This window comes from Cherax quadricarinatus, chromosome 12 (genome assembly GCF_038502225.1).
Source record: "Cherax quadricarinatus isolate ZL_2023a chromosome 12, ASM3850222v1, whole genome shotgun sequence".
Lineage (NCBI taxonomy): Eukaryota > Metazoa > Arthropoda > Malacostraca > Decapoda > Parastacidae > Cherax > Cherax quadricarinatus.
Window position 1 is genome coordinate 24,609,308 of NC_091303.1, and position 17,610 is coordinate 24,626,917.

The 17,610-nt window shown below is 37.8% G+C and overlaps 1 protein-coding gene across 2 annotated transcripts in view; it reads right to left on the reverse strand.

Moving 5' to 3' along the window:
• Window positions 1–3,354: 3,354 nt before the first annotated feature.
• The window catches only part of mgl (low-density lipoprotein receptor-related protein megalin), a 611,193-nt gene continuing 596,937 nt past the window's right edge, over window positions 3,355–17,610 (reverse strand). Inside the window, exon 55 of one of the 2 annotated variants that reach the window (XM_070084278.1) lies at window positions 3,355–5,073. In XM_070084278.1, the coding sequence (XP_069940379.1) occupies window positions 4,714–5,073 (360 nt within the window). In that variant the 3' untranslated portion in view covers window positions 3,355–4,713. The remainder of the gene's footprint in view (window positions 5,074–17,610) is intronic. The other variant, XM_070084279.1, reaches the window with a different exon arrangement.

The window sequence follows — 17,610 nt, forward strand, 5'->3', positions numbered from 1 at the left end:
CGAACGTGATACAGTCAGGTTTCTAGGCCTTCTCTTTGACCGTCGGTTATCCTGGAAACCTCACATAACCTCTCTGAAGGCAACTTGTCACAGCCGGCTAAACCTTCTTAAAACCCTTGCTCATCTTTCCTGGGGAGCTGATCGTCGAACTCTGCTTCGCCTACATTCAGCCCTCGTTTTATCGAAACTCGATTATGGTGACCAGATTTATTCCGCGGCCTCTCCTGCTACTCTCTCTAGCCTTAACTCTATCCATCACCAAGGATTACGTTTGTGCCTTGGTGCTTTTCGCTCTTCCCCTGTTGAGAGCCTCTATGCAGAAGCGAATGTTCCATCCTTGTCTGATCGCCGTGATGCCCATTGCCTTCGCTACTATGTACGCTCTCACGATCTACACAATCCTTCCATTTATAGAATGGTCACTGATATTAGTAGACATTCTTTATTCGTTCGCCGCCCCTGTTTGCTCCGTCCCTTTTCTCTTCGCCTACATTCACTCTTGTCTTCCCTTCAGTTACCACCTTTATATGTTCATGTAGCATCTCACTTTTCCCTACCCCCCTGGGAAGTTCCAGCTGTTCGGGTCTGTTCTTTCTCACTCCCTTGCTCGAAAGCTCAACTGCCTACGGTGGCTTCCCACTCTCTTTTTCTTGATCACTTCCACTCCCATTCTCATGCCACCGCTGTGTACACAGATGGCTCTAAGTCTTCAGACGGCGTCGGAGTCGCAGCAGTGTTTCCGGACAGCGTCGTGCGGGGACATTTACTATCTTCAGCTAGCATTTTTACTGCTGAACTGTATGCCATTCTTGCAGCACTTATTCGTATCGCATCTATGCCTGTGTCATCATTTGTAGTAGTCTCAGACTCCCTTAGTGCTCTACAGGCTATACGAAAATTTGATACATCTCATCCCCTAGTTCTCCGTATCCAACTTTGGCTACGCCGTATCTCTACCAAACATAAAGATATTGTTTTTTGTTGGGTCCCTGGTCATGTCGACGTACAGGGCAATAAACAGGCAGACACTGCTGCGCGGTCAGCAGTACATGACCTACCAATTTCCTATCGAGGTGTTCCATTTCTGGACTATTTTGCTGCAATAGCTACCCACCTTCGCACCCGTTGGCAACAACGTTGGTCAACTCTGCTCGGTAACAAACTTCATTCTATTAAACCGAGCATAGGTTACTGGCCGTCTTCTTGTCATCAGTGCCGAGGTTGGGAGACCACTCTCTCCTGCCTTCGCATTGGTCACACTCGTCTTACTCATGGGTATCTCATGGAGAGGCACCCTGTTCCTCTCTGTGAGCAGTGTCAAGTTCCAGTATCGATTAGCCACATTCTGTTAGACTGCCCTCTCTATCAACGAGCACGCAGAATTTACCTCCAACGTCGTCTTCGTTCTACTACTCTCTCTTTACCTTCCCTTCTTGCTGATGGACCCTCCTTTAATCCTGACTCTCTCATTGACTTCTTGACAACGACTGATTTACTCCACAAACTCTGATGATACTTTTCGCACTCCCCTCAGCCCTTTCTAGTTCAGTCTCTTGCTGCCCTTTACCCTTTCACCATCCACTGCCCCGCTGTTATCCGTAACCTATTACTCATCCATCTCCCTTTTGCCACCTGATGCCCTCGCTTCCTTCCTGCCCTGCAGCGCTGTATAGTCCTTGTGGCTTAGCGCTTCTTTTTGATTATAATAATAATCTGCTAACTTCAGCTCAGTTTCAAGCCATTTTCAGGACTAAAATCAGTCAAAATCATCTCTATTTCTGTAATATATCTTCCATTTTATCATATGAGACCAATAAACTCCGAATACAACTGTAAAAAACATATAAAAAAAAATGCCGTAAATTTGCTGTTTTAATCCAGAAATATTGTCGCAGGTTTTCTTTTCATTATGCATTGTGTGCTGCAGGATTTGTTTTATGTGGTGCATACTTACCACATACATGTATTTGCTCATATCTAGGCCCAAATTCATCACTCATAGCTCATCTAAGTGAGCTGAGCTTATAGCGTGGAACTACAGCTTGGACCCTGGCTTCAAAGACAAAACTACAGGACAGACCCTCAAAGGGTTAACCCTCTGAATGTTTCGATCGTACATATATACGTTTTACGAGCCACTGTGTTTGACGTATAGTGGCTTCAAATCAAGCAGGAGAAAGCTGGTAGGCCTACATGTGAGAGAATGAGTCTGTGTGGTCAGTGTGCACCATATAAAAAAATCCTGCAGTGCATAATGAGAAAAAAAAAAGACCGTTTTTTTTTTAATTAAAATGCCGACTTTGTGGTCTATTTTCGTATAGTATTTATGGTTGTATTCACGTTTTCTTGGTCTCATTTGATAGAATGGAAAACATATTATAGAAATAGAGGTGATTTTGATTGGTTTTACTGTAAAAAGAACCTGGAAATGGAGCTCAAAGAAGGGGAAATGTTGGATTTTTGCCGATGTTCAAAAGTAAACAAATGATGTCATTGTCCAATAAATGTCCAACTAGCCATTCTAATATGCAGTCATGAATGGGTTGACATTATTTATACAATTATTACAATATTGCAGTAGTCTGCATAATAGTAAATCTTTTATTTTTTGTTTGAATAAAATTCAAAATAGAAAGCAAGAGTAATATCAGAGGGGCCTGGAGATGTGACTGATGAACAAAGAAAATATTATTTTAGAGCCAGGAATGTCTGCATTGTTCATTCTGGACCCTATTTTGAAATTGTCATATTTTTTAATTTGTGAAATTGGCCAAATTGCAAATTTCTGATCATATTATTGGGTAGTTGAAATCAGTAAATGGGCAGTTTCTTGTACTCAATCGATAGAAAAATGGAGTTTGGTCGACTGGAACAAAAAAATTAGCCAAAAATAGGGCTCAAAGTGGGCGAACTCGCTGATTCGTAAATATCGCTGAGGTCGCTAACTTCGCGAGAGAGTAATTCCATCAGTTTTCCATCAAATTTTGTTCTTTTGGTGTCATTACCTTTGGGAAAAGATTGTCATTTCATAAAAAAAAAAAAAAAAAAAAATTAAATTTTTGTGACACCAGGAGACACCTCAGAATTTGGGATAGCAACAGTCAAGGGGTTAAAATAATCAAAACTAAGCACTAAACCACCAGGGTCATACAGTGCTGCTTCAAATCAAGAGCTCTTCATCAAGGATGCTATTTGTAATTAATATGTGCTGAGCAGGATATGACTTTTACTGTGTCACTACCATTGCTGTTTTGGATAGAGAATAACTATACCCATATATGGGCACAATGCTGTATAGCCCTTGTGGCTTAGCACTTCTTTTTTATTATAATAATGATAATATGGGCACAATGCTGAAATTTGTATTTAAACTTTTATTTTATTTGATATACAGTACAATTTTTTGTTGATTACATATCAAATTTCTAGCCCTCCCACCCCCTAGTAAGGAAAATAACAAATTTTATGTTAACATTAACATTATTAATTATTGCACTGCCTATAACAATGGAAACAAATCAACATAATACAACCTCATCAGAAATGTAGTTAGGATAGGACTCCTTATGATGGGTCAAGTAATACACATTTGTGACATTTCAATAACGTCAAATGTGATTGAGTAAATGATCTACAATAGACTCTCCACTCACAGCAAAATGGAATAAATCAAATAAGTCTTCAGTATTTACACACCATTATTTACAATAAAATGTCCATAGGAAGAATTCCATTGGTAAAAGCAGTGGTGCCTCTGCAATATATATATGTGTATATATATATATATATATGTATATATATATATAAAGCCCTCAAGTTATCTCAAGGACAATAGGTGGGTACCTAAAATTTTAAAATATATTTATTTCTTCATTTTAAAATTCTTCGAGAATCAACCAAACACAGTCATCTACAAGGCTCTTACCAGTGGTCAGCTCATTTGGTAGGATTCACTAACCCATACTTAACAAAATATTTATTGTACATAGTCACTTCAAATAAGTACATCATTGATACTCTACCACATGGAATGTGTCATAATATTTAATGTGGACGGCTTGGCTTCAATATAAAAGACATATGTCACTTCATATATGAAATCTAAATTCATTCAATGCCTCTAAAACAAGGAAGTGTTAGCAATGAGATAAATAGGAGGAAAATGTATAACTATGGTAAAATCAGGACCATTTGTAAGTTTAAGACCCTTGGCCCTAAATTAACTAAAATAAAAATCTTGGTTCTACAAAGATGAAAATATACAAACAGTCTATATGCTTGTGTAAAAATAGAGCAATTTACATCTTACTATGTATATCCAACCAATGCATTTACTACATTGTATATTTAAAAAATTATTTCACGAGTTCTAAAGAACTCGTATCTAATATAAACATCATATCTTCACATGATGAAATTACTTCCACTCTTAAGTCATTTCATACACTAAGCACCAAAAACATTTTAGTTACAGTAACAAATTTAACCTTGCTTAAAAATTGTACATTACAAAATTTCACAAATGTATCAATACACTGAATAATCTCAAACTTACACATCAGTACGCAACAGCCTTATATCATTATCTGACTTTCGATTAAAATAAAATTATCATGATCTGGTTTGCATTTGGGACGGCATCCCTTAGCACAGGTAGTGGCAGCGCTGAATCAGTTAATAGTTTCTGCGTATAACGCAAATTTCAATATAGTCTTAACATTCAGAGTTATCATCCTCCACCACCAGCTTTTGAGTGTCCTTGCCAGTGTCATTACTAGAAGGACTTAGCTCTTTTTTACGAATTTGTATATTAGGTGAAGTTTTTTGCATCATGGCTGATGGAGAGAGAACAGCTAGGGGTGGAGGTTGTGTTGACCCATTACTGGTCTCCTGTGCCTCCATGCTGTAACCCTTAGTCTTACTGGTATCTAAGGGCACTTCATAAAGACCTTTTGTATTTGTCTGTTCTGTTGCAGCTCCCTCCATGGATCCCATGGCATCATACATAGGATTGCTGAAGTTATGATTCTTTGCAGCAATTTCACCAAGATTAACATCTCCCTCTATAGGCACCTGTATACAGAAAAATGTGTGTATTAACAATAAAAATAAAAATTATTACACATCTTGCTTCTTTCATTTAAAGTGTGCAGATATCACACTTCAAAGGCCCTCTAGAGTGCAACATCCCTATCTCTCCTTAAGACCCCTCAAGGGAGGTTCCTTAATGCTGGTGAGGGGTCTTGATCTAGCGAACTGGATCTGTGCTACAGTTCCCTGAATTGAATCTGAATACCTTCCATCCCCCCCCCCACATGTGCTGTATAATCCTACGGGTTTAGCGCTCCCCCATGATTATAATAATCTCCTTCAGAGTACGGACACTGTATTTCCCATCTTCAGGTATTTCTGAATCCCTTCATAAATATTACCTTGCTTACACTCCAACGTGTCAAGCCATAAAACCCACTCCTTTTCACCCCAATCTAACATGCCTGCTGGATGCTCAAGCCCCTAGCACTCAAAACCCCTTTTATGCCCTCCTTCCAAACTTTCCTAGGATGACCCCTACCCCTCTTCTTTCCATTAACTACTAAAATATTTTAATCAGAATTTTTCTTTGGAGTGACTAAGCACCATCAGAGAAAGTAAATAAAGGACAAAAAAATTCATTTTCAACATCTATGTTCTTCAAAATGAAAATAAGAGAATATTTGGGTTTTAAACCAGGAAGCAATTGTCATAAAAATGCATATAAAGCACCTTCATACTTTCTATTCATTCATTATGCACACTTCCTTGTAATTATTTAGGTTATCATACTCATTACAAGTCTCACTCATCCCTATAATTAAAATATTAAATTCTTACAGTGTAGGCAGCAGGTAACTGCTTCCATTGTGCTAGCTATAAAAACAAAATTGATAAAAGTTACTGATATATAAATGCATATTTGGGTGAGAACATACATATATTATCAATCATATAAACAAACTATGCCTTTTCCTTAAATACAGGGAATGTGAAGGACTGGCTGGTGTATTAGGTTTAAGGACTATCAGTTACACAGGAGTTATTAAGGCTGCAAATCACCTCTACACCACCAGTCAAGAATAATTCCCAGTATATAGATTAAAGTAAACTAAGTGTATCTACTAAGATAAATCTCTTTCTGCAAGGCCTGGTCATATACTGGGCCATGGGGGCACTGACCTTGCACTGCTGCTCACAGTGTAGCATACCTTACTAATATGGTAGATTAGGTTCCAGACCACTGCCATGAAGCAAATTAGCCTCTTTTTTTTTTTCACTTGCCATCGCACATAAAAGCCTAAAACATGTTTACACTATCTTATCATTTTCATGTTCACTGGAGTAGCACTTTTAATTTCTTTCAAGAACTATTTGAGTTCATTACTGTACTAACTGTTTGGAACACCAAACCTAGCTTAAAGCCTGTTTTGGCATTCGACATGTCTTTCTCACTAAGCCTAATCATTTCTAGCTTTTGATTTAAAGAGGCTTGTGACTCTTCACTAAAATTAAACTTAGGGGCCATTGTACTGTAATTAATACTTAAAATAATAACAATAACACAAGTAAGAAGTTTGAAAATTGCCAGAATATGACACTGACACAGTGCACAATTGCTGTAAACAGGTTGATGTGCACATCACTGCCAAAAATAATAACCATGAATATAAATGAAAAGTACCATATTAGCAAGGTATGCCTGTATAAAAGGACATACAGTCCTTGAAGAAAAAAAGGTAAGTGTCATGTACGGTTTTCAAGCCAAATCAAATGCCTTTAAAGTGTTTATGACAAAGAAACAGTCACAATTCCAAGTATTGGTTTGACTGTCATGAGGTACAGGTCCGCCATCACAAATCCGGCAATCAGTTATTTGGTTCCTTCAGTTATTTGGCACTAATTTCGGCTAGCATAATTTTAAATTTCCAGGGTCGCCACACCAACCTACTGTTACTGCTTGGTGGTGCTACTTCCTGCATAAATCATTCCAATTTCTTTTTCTCCATTTATTGTTATAACCTGCTTACTTTTAGCCCTAGCCATGGTTCCAATGAATAAAAGAAATGCTTCTCGTTATGTAAAGCACATATACAGTACATTGTCCATTAAAGATAAGGTGGGTTTGAAGCCACTGTCAGTTGCCATGAGCTCAGTCTCGTGATGCAGGGGAATATACATTATTATTACGCTACTATCAACACTACAGCTTATTTGCCTATCACAACTGATCTAATATGACATAAACAATATAAAACATATTAAATACTCCAGAATGAATAATATTTGGCATAATACCGAGCAGTTCGACAGAGGTATGAAGAGGACGCAGGATACAAGTACCATTCTCCTATCCCTGTTTTGAGGGCTTATATTAGAGAAAATGGAGTATAGCACACGGCTATGATATATACTTGTACTGCACCATAAAACTGAAACATAAAAGCTATTTTCTCTACACAGATTATCACACATAGCAGCCTATGTGTAGAGAACCTATGATAACCCAAAAAAGTCAGACAAAGTGTCTTATTTCTAGTACATAGCTTGGGCTAGCCATATATGGTTTTTGGTAAATACATGTACAGTGGGCCCTCAACCAGCGATGGCATTGATTAATGATAAATCTGACTAGTGATACATTTAAACGCAAAAATTTTGCCTTGACTAGCGCTTAAAAACCCGACCAGCGCTATTCGTTCCGTACAAGACGCGTCCACTTTGGCTGGCCTGAGGCGCCTCACTTGTCCCATGGGTGCCAGTGTTTACAAGCCCGCCAGCCACTGCGGTTGCTTCCAAACATACAACTGGAACATTTCATATTATCACAGCCTTTGTAGTGATTGCACCTGCAAAATAAGTCACCATGGGCCCCAAGAAAGCTTCTAGTGCCAACCCTACAGCAAAAAGGGTGAGAATTACTATGGAGATGAAGAAAGAGATCATTGATAAGTATGAAAGTGGAGTGTGTATCTCTGAGCTGGTCAGGTTGTATAATAAACCCCAATCAACCATCGCTACTATTGTGGGCAAGAAAACGGCAATCAAGGAAGCTGTTCTTGCCAAAGGTGCACCTATGTTTTCGAAACTGAGATCGCAAGCGGTAGAAGATGTTGAGAGACTCTTATTGGTGTGGATAAACGAGAAACAGAGAGCAGGAGATAGCTTCTCTCAAGCGATCATATGTGAAAAGGCTAGGAAGTTGCATGACGATTTAATTAAAAAAATGCCAGCAACTAGTGATGTGAGTGAATTTAAGGCCAGCAAAGGTTGGTTTGAGAGATTTAAGAGGCGTAGTGGCATACATAGTGTGATAAGGCATGGTGAGGCTGCCAGTTCGGACCACAAAGCAGCTGAAAAATATGTGCAGGAATTCAAGGAGTACATAGACAGTGAAGGACTGAAACCTGAACAAGTGTTTAATTGTGACGAAACAGGCCTGTTTTGGAAGAAAATGCCAAGCAGGACCTACATTACTCAGGAGGTCCTAGTGGCATTAAAAGAACAAGGGAAGTAACCCCAGAAAAAGACTTGCTACCTCAAGTGCTAATGGAAGGGGATTCCCCTTCTAAACACTAAGAAGATCAACGGTCTCCCCTCCTCCCATCCCATCAATCATCACCAGATCTTCAATAAAGGTAAGTGTCATGTAACTGTGCATGTCTTCTTCAGTTTGTGTGTATTAAAATTAATATTTCATGCGGTAAATTTTTTTTTTCAATACTTTGGGGTGTCTTGCACGGATTAATTTGGTTTCCATTGTTTCTTATGGGGAAAATTAACTTGACTAACTATTATTTCGATTAACGATGAGCTCTCAGGAACGGATTAATATCGCTGGTTGAGGGTCCACTGTATTCGATTCCCAGCCAGGGTAGAAACATTGGGCGTGTTTCTTTACACCTGTTGTCCATGTTCACCCATCAGTAAATGGGTACCCGGGTGTTAGTGGACTGGTGTGGGTGTTAGCCTGGGACGCTGACCTAATTTGCCTGAAATGCTTAGCATAACAAGGGGCTTTCTATATGGTAGTATGTCACTGATGTCAGCTAGGCCTGTATACCACGTACATGTACGTGTAGTAAATAAAGATATTATTACAGTGGACCCTTGCCTAACGATATTAATGCGTTCCTGAGAGCTCAACGTTAGGCGAAATTATCGTTAGCCGAATTAATTTTCCCCATAGGAAATAATCGAAGACTAACCCAAAAGGATTCTTTCAGGTATACAGAAGTAAGATCAGGGACAAGATAGGCCCACTCAAAAGTTCCTCGGGTCAGCTCACTGACAGTGATAAGGAAATGTGTAGAATTTTTAACACATACTTCCTCTCAGTTTTTACAAAGGAGGATACCAGCGATATTCCAGTAATGATAAATTATGTAGAACAGGACGATAATAAACTGTGCACTATTAGGGTCACAAGTGACATGGTCCTTAGGCAAATAGATAAATTAAAACCTAACAAATCCCCAGGCCCTGATGAACTGTATGCAAGGGTTCTAAAGGAATGTAAAGAGGAGCTTAGCACACCTTTGGCTAATCTTTTCAACATATCACTACAAACTGGCATAGTGCCAGATAAGTGGAAAATGGCAAATGTGATACCTATTTTCAAAACAGGTGACAGGTCCTTAGCTTTGAACTATAGACCAATAAGCCTAACCTCCATAGTGGGAAAATTTATGGAATCAATAATTGCCGAGGCAGTTCGCAGCCACCTTGAAAAGCATAAATTAATCAACGAATCTCAGCATGGTTTTACAAAGGGGCGTTCCTGCCTTACGAATTGATTAACTTTTTTCACTAAGGTATTTGAGGAGGTAGATCATGGTAATGATGTTGACAGGGTCCCACATCAGAGACTATTGAGGAAAATTAAAGCATATGGAATAGGAGGAGAAATTTTTTCCTGGATAGAGGCATGGTTGACAAATAGGCAGCAGAGAGTTTGCATAAATGGGGAGAAATCAGAGTGGGGAAGCGTCACGAGCGGTGTTCCACAGGGGTCAGTGTTGGGCCCCCTGCTGTTCACAATCTACATAAACGACATAGATGAGGGCATAAAGAGCGAGATCGGCAAGTTTGCCAATGACACCAAAATAGGCCGTCGAATTCATTCTGACGAGGACATTCGAGCACTCCAGGAAGATTTGAATAGACTGATGCAATGGTCGGAGAAGTGGCAGATGCAGTTTAATATAGACAAATGCAAAGTTCTAAATGTTGGACAGGACAATAACCATGCCACATATAAACTAAATAATGTAGATCTTAATATTACGGATTGCGAAAAAGATTTAGGAGTTCTGGTTAGCAGTAATCTGAAACCAAGACAACAGTGCATAAGTGTTCGCAATAAAGCTAATAGAATCCTTGGCTTCATATCAAGAAGCATAAATAATAGGAGTCCTCAGGTTGTTCTTCAACTCTATACATCCTTGGTTAGGCCTCATTTAGATTATGCTGCACAGTTTTGGTCACCGTATTACAGAATGGATATAAATTCTCTGGAAAATGTACAAAGGAGGATGACAAAGTTGATCCCATGTATCAGAAACCTTCCCTATGAGGATAGACTAAGGGCCCTGAATCTGCACTCTCTGGAAAGACGTAGAATTAGGGGGGATATGATTGAGGTGTATAAATGGAAGACAGGAATAAATAAAGGGGATGTAAATAGTGTGCTGAAAATATCTAGCCTAGACAGGACTCGCAGCAATGGTTTTAAGTTGGAAAAATTCAGATTCAGGAAGGATATAGGAAAGTACTGGTTTGGTAATAGAGTTGTGGATGAGTGGAACAAACTCCCGAGTACAGTTATAGAGGCCAGAACGTTGTGTAGCTTTAAAAATAGGTTGGATAAATACATGAGTGGATGTGGGTGGGTGTGAGTTGGACCTGATAGCTTGTGCTACCAGGTCGGTTGCCGTGTTCCTCCCTTAAGTCAATGTGACCTGACCTGACTAGGTTGGGTGCATTGGCTTAAGCCGGTAGGAGACTTGGACCTGCCTCGCATGGGCCAGTAGGCCTTCTGCAATGTTCCTTCGTTCTTATATTAATCCGTTTCTGATGCCCCAACGTATGAAAAAAAAAAATTTTACCACATGGAAAATTAATTTTAATACACACAAACTGAAGAAGACATGTACAATTACATGACACTTACCTTTATTGAAGATCTGGTGATGATTAATGGGATGGGAAGAAGGGAGAGTGTGGATGGTGTTAATGTTTAGAAGGGGAATCCCCTTCCATTAGGACTTGAGGTGTCAAATCCTCCGGGGTTACTTCCCTTCTTCTTTTAATGCCACTAGGACCAGCTTGAGAGTCACTGGACCTCTGTCGCACAACATATCTGTCCATAGAGCTCTGTACTTCCCGTTCCTTTAAGATTTGTCTAAAATGGGCCATAACATTGTCATTGTAATAGTCACCAGCAGGCTTGCAATAGCTGTGTTAGGGTGATTTTCACCCATAAAGATTTGCAGTTCAACCCACTTTGCACATATTTCCTTAATCTTTGAAGTAGGCACAATGGATTCCACAACTGGCATAGGCGTCTCAGGGTTAGCCCCAAACCCTTCAAAATCTTTTTTAATTTCCATACTAATTCTCACCCTTTTTATCACAGGGTTGGCACTAGAAGCTTTCTTGGGGCCCATGTTGACTTATTTTTCAGGTGCAATCACTAAAAACGCTGTGATAATATGAAATGTTCCGATTGCATACTTGGATGCGACCGCGGTGGCTGGCTTGTAAACACTGGCACCCACAGAACAAGTGAGGCGGGCTCAGGCCGCACGTGGACGTGTCTCAAACGAATCGCATTGAGCGAGTTTTTTAGTTCTAGCCGAGGCAAAATTTTTGCGTTAAAATGTATCGCTAGGTGGATTTAACATTATGCGATGCGTTCATTAGGCGAGGATCCGCTGTATTATTATTATCGTTTTTTTTCTCTCGGCTGTTTGTTGGGCTATCTTATTGAAACTTGGGCAATGTATGATGGAAAGATGCTTCTTAACGTACACCAAAAATGAAAATCAGACCATAAATAACGGAGTTCACCTCTCAGCCATTAGCCTCCCCTTAGCGGTATATTTTCATATGGTTTTTATGGCTGTATTCTCGCTTTTTTTTTGGTCTCATTTGATAGAATAGAAGATATACAGGAAGGCCCCGCTTTACGGCGTTTCACTTTACGGCGTTCCGCTAATACGGACATTTCAAATTATGACCAAAACTCACTATACGGCTCCCCCCACCTGACTTTCTAATACGGTCACCGTGCCCCACCCTGTTTGTTTACATTCTCCATGAGCTCAGTAAGCACTAAGTCTCTCCATTTTGTCTGGAAACTCCAAAATTTCAAATGTTTTTAAAAGTTATTTCATATTTTATATATACTCTGATAATTATACTTATGTATACCTGTACCTAAATAAACTTACATACATCGAGTCATTTAAATGTCGTATATTACGTTAATATACACATTTTCATTAATCCATCCATGATATTTTTTTCAAAATTATATAATAAACACGATGCATAACATATAAATAAGATAAATACACCCCACAGTAGAATAAATAAACATAAATGTGAGATGTGAGCAGACGACTTCCACAAGTGACGCCATAATAACAATACTCACCGAGTCTCATTAAATGTCGTATATTACGGTAATATACACATTTTCATTAATCCATCCATGATATTTTTTTCAAAATTATATAATAAACACGATGCATAACATATAAATAAGATAAATACACCCCACAGTAGAATAAATAAACATAAATGTGAGATGTGAGCAGACGACTTCCACAAGTGACGCCATAATAACAATACTCACCGAGTCTCATTAAATGTCGTATATTGCGGTAATATACACATTTTCATTAATCCATCCATGATATTTTTTTCAAAATTATATAATAAACACGATGCATAACATATAAATAAGATAAATACACCCCACAGTAGAATAAATAAACAAATGTGAGATGTGAGCAGACGACTTGCACAAGTGGTGATAATAACAATACTCGCCGAGTCTCATTAAATGTCGTATATTACGGTAATATACACATTTTCATTAATCCATCCATGATATTTTTTTCAAAATTATATAATAAACACGATACATAACATAAAAAGATGATAAATACACCCCACAATAGAATAAATAAACATAAATATAAGATGTGGGAGCCTGGTTTGTTTACATAACTCTGCGCCTGTTACCTCTCATGTACTCATTCTTTCTCTCTCTCATTTATTCGTTTTATCTCATTTACTTACTCCTGACCCTACATTAAGACTACAAATATTTTAAGGTAAGTAATGAGTGAACTGTATATACATTTTATCGCTCTGGGATGCTTAAATATCATAGAATAGTATGTGTGGGTGGGGTGGCCTGGTGAGGTAGCCTGGCTATTACAATACATACCACACTTGATTTCTTACAATAAATACTACTTGTCTCACCCTAGATTAAGACTATAAATATTTTAAGGTAAGTAATGAGTGCACTGTGTGTGTATTGTACCTTTTTATTGTTTTTTGATGCCTGGTTCTATTGCTAACTTAATATATGTTAGTGTAAACTTGTTATCTAGTGTTTGTATGCATTTATAAGTGGAAAAAAAGGGTGTTCCACTTTACGGCGATTTCCGCTTTACGGCGGTAGCCTGGAACCTAACCTGCCGTATAAGTGGGGCCCTCCTGTATTACAGAAATAGATATAATTTTTATTGCTTTCTTTATGAAAAGTACCTTGAAACTGCGCTCAAAGTAGCAGAAATGTTCCATTTTTAGCGATGTTCAAGAGTAAACAAATGACGTCACTGTCTAATACATGTGTGCCTGCCAGTCCAAATTCCAATACGCAGTCAAGAATGGGTTGACATTACACAATTATTACAATAATGCAGTAGTCTGCATAACAGTAAGTCTTCTACTTTTTGCGTGAATAAAAATTCCAAATGGTAAGCAAGAGTAATATAAGAGGGGCCTGGAGCCGTGACTAATGAACAGAGAAAATGTTATTTTAGTGCCAGGAATGTCTGCACTGTTTATTCTGGAACCTATTTTGAAATTGGCATTTGTTGAAATTTGTGTGAAATTGGCCAAATTGCCAATTTCTGACCACTTTATTGGGTAGTTGAAATGGGTGAATGGGCGGTTTCTTGTACTCAGTCAACAGAATAGAAGTAAATAAGTAAGTTTATTCACAAATACAGTTACATAGATTATCATACATAGCAGCGTATGTGTAGAGAACCTAGGATAACCCAAAAAAAAAAAGTCAGGCAAAGTGGCTTATTTCCAATATCCTGGCTTAGGCTTGCCATATATGATTTTTGGTAAAAAAAAAATTTTCTCTGTTGTTTGTTAGGCTGTCTTATTGAAACTTGGGCAATGTATTATGGAAAAATGCTTCTTAACCCTTTCAGGGTCCAGAGGCCAAATTTCAAAGTTCACACCGGTGTCCAAGAATTTTCATAAAATAATTTTGTTATTTTTTCTTATGAAATGGTAGAGAATCTTTTTCTGAAGGTAATAAAACAAAAGTATGAAATTTGATGGAAAATTTACAAAATTATGCTCTTGTGAATTTTGATGTGTCAGCGATATTTACGCATCGGTGATTTTGCCGACTTTGACTCCTATTTTAGGCCAATTACCTTATTCCAGTCAACCAAATTCTTAGCTATTTCACTAGTATTACGTCTATTCTATCGATTGAGCACAAGAAATCGTCAACTCAACTGTTTCAACTACAAAATGGTGATTGGAAATTGGTAATTTGGTGAATTTAGTGCAAAGTTCAAAATACAGTGGTACCTCTACTTGCGAGCGTGTCCACATGCAAGTTTTTCCAAATACAAGCAGTCGATGGGTCGATTTTTTGCTTCCATACGCAAGCAAAATTTCCACAAGCGAGCAGACCTCAAGGCAGGTTCCTTGACACTGGTGAGGGGCTCTTGCTCTTGATCTCGGGAATTGTATCTCATTTGTTTGTTGGACTACCTTACTGAAACTTGGGTAATGTATGATGGAAACATGCTTCAAAAGGCCATCACTAGATGGCAGTGTTTAGCACAACAAAGAGGGAGCAGTTGTGGCCGCCTCCACCTGTTACATAATGACATATTTTATTCATTCTAGAGTATATATATCATGTTTCTATGTTATTTTTTATTGTTTGATACGTCATATTAGATGAACTGTGATACATAAATAAGCCATATAGATGATATTAGCGAAATTATTCATGAAGTATTTTGCCCGGTCTCCAGACAAACTCGTCCACCGCCGACACCGTCAATGCCACTACAAGAATGACATTTTATTCATTCTAGAGTATATATCATGGTTTTTATGTTATTTATATTGTTTGTTATGTTATATTAGATGAACTGTGATAAATAAATAAGCCATATAGATGATATTAGCTAAATTATTCATGAAGTATTTTGCCTGGTCTCCAGACAAACTCGTCCACCGCCGACACCATCCATACCACTACATGAATGGCATATTTTATTCATTTTAGAGTATATATCAGGTTTCTATGTTATTTATATTGTTTATTATGTCATATTTGATGAAGTGAGATAGATAAATAAGCCGCAGAGTTGATATTAGCAAAATTATTGAAGTACAGAATTCCACTGGAACGGATTAATTGCATTTCAGTTAATTTAGATGAGGAAAATTGACTCTGCAAATGAGCAAATCCAGTTGCAAGCAAGGTCATGAAACGGATTAAACTCGCACGTAGAGGTTCCAATGTATTCAAATTTCAAAATAGGGTCCAGAATAAACAATGCATGCATTCCTGGCATTAAACCAACATTTTCTCTGTTCATTAGTTATGTTTTCAGGCTTTACAAATGAATTCCATTTTGATTTTTAATTCACATAATGAATTTTTATTCAAACCAAAAAATAACTGTATAAATAATATCAGGACATTTGTGAATGTATATTGGACCCATCAGCTAGTGTGTATTAGACGTGTGAGGTCATTTGTTTACTCTTGAACATCGGCAAAAATTTAACATTTCCGCTATTTTGAGCTCGGTTTCAAGCCATTTTCAGTACTAAAACCAATCAAAATCATCTCTATTTCTGTAACATATCTTCCATTCTATCAAATGAGACCAAGAAATCGCAAATACAACTATAAAAAGCATACGAAACAACACTGCAAAGTTTCTGTTTTAATCAAAAATTACGGTCTCAGTTTTTTCTCTCATTATGCACTGTGTGCTGAAGGATTTGTTTTATGTGGTGCACATATACTACATAGATGTATTCTCTCATATGTAGGCCCAAATTTACCACTCACAGCTTATCAGAGTGAGCTGAGTTCATGGCATAGATCTACAGTTTGGACCCTCAACGTAAAGCCGTAGATCTATGGCACGGACCCTGAAAGGGTTAAAGTACACCAAAAATGAAAAAATAAAAAAACTGACGATAAATAAGGGAGTTCACTTCTCGGCCATTAGCCGCCTCTTTGCAGTATATTTTCGTATAGTTTTTATGGTTGTATTCTCGTTTTTTTGTCTCATTTGATAGAATGGAAGATGTACGTATTACAGAAATAGATATGATTTTGATTGGTTTCACGACGAAAAGTACCTTAAAATTAAGCTCAAACTAGCGGAAATGTTTGATTTTGGCCAATGTTCAATGAGCTTTGTGTAAATCAAGATGGTTAATATTACTAAGTGTATTCTAACCTAATCACTCTGTAATCCGGCAAACTCAGTAATCTGGCACACTACAGGTCCCAATGATGCTGAATTTGTGATGGAGGACCTGTATTTTACCTGCTTGCACTCAGAAGAAAGCATGGTAAGTGTGTAGACTTAAGGAAGCCTTTTCATAGAAAGGGCAATGTGAAGGCAAGCTAAATAGTTTGAGCTTCCCATCCATCTTTGTGTATTTATTTACAGTCATTCATTACGTGTTAATGTGAGTTCATAATTTATATGGCTTCGAGGGAGGTAAGAATAAATTTACTGTTAAAGCTCCTGGACTGCAGCCAAGTGTTTAGTTGGTGCTTCTGACAGAAGCATGTACAGAAGTACTGTTTCTGAACCTTCACTATTACAAGCCTGGTAGCTAAGCCAGTAGAGCAGTGAACCTGCTAATTTTGGAACCACAGTTCAAGCCTTATGTCCATCTTTGTTTATCCATATATTTTGTATTCCCACTGCATTTCTATTGTAAGTAACTTCCTGTTTTGTTATTAGAGTGGAATCTTGGTTTTCATGATTAATCTGTTCTAAAAAGTCTGATGAAAACCAAATCATACGAAAACTGAAGCAATATTTCCCATAAGAAATACTGTAAATCCAATTAATCCATTCCAGACACCCAAAAATATTAACAAAAAATACATTTTATAGAGAATAACTATAGTTTTACATACAGAAAACAATGAGAAATTAATATAAATGACTAATGAAATGTATAAATGAACATTTAACATCACTTTTACCTTTATTGAAGACTCTTGTTGGCGTATGGAAGATGGCAAGGAGGGTAGAG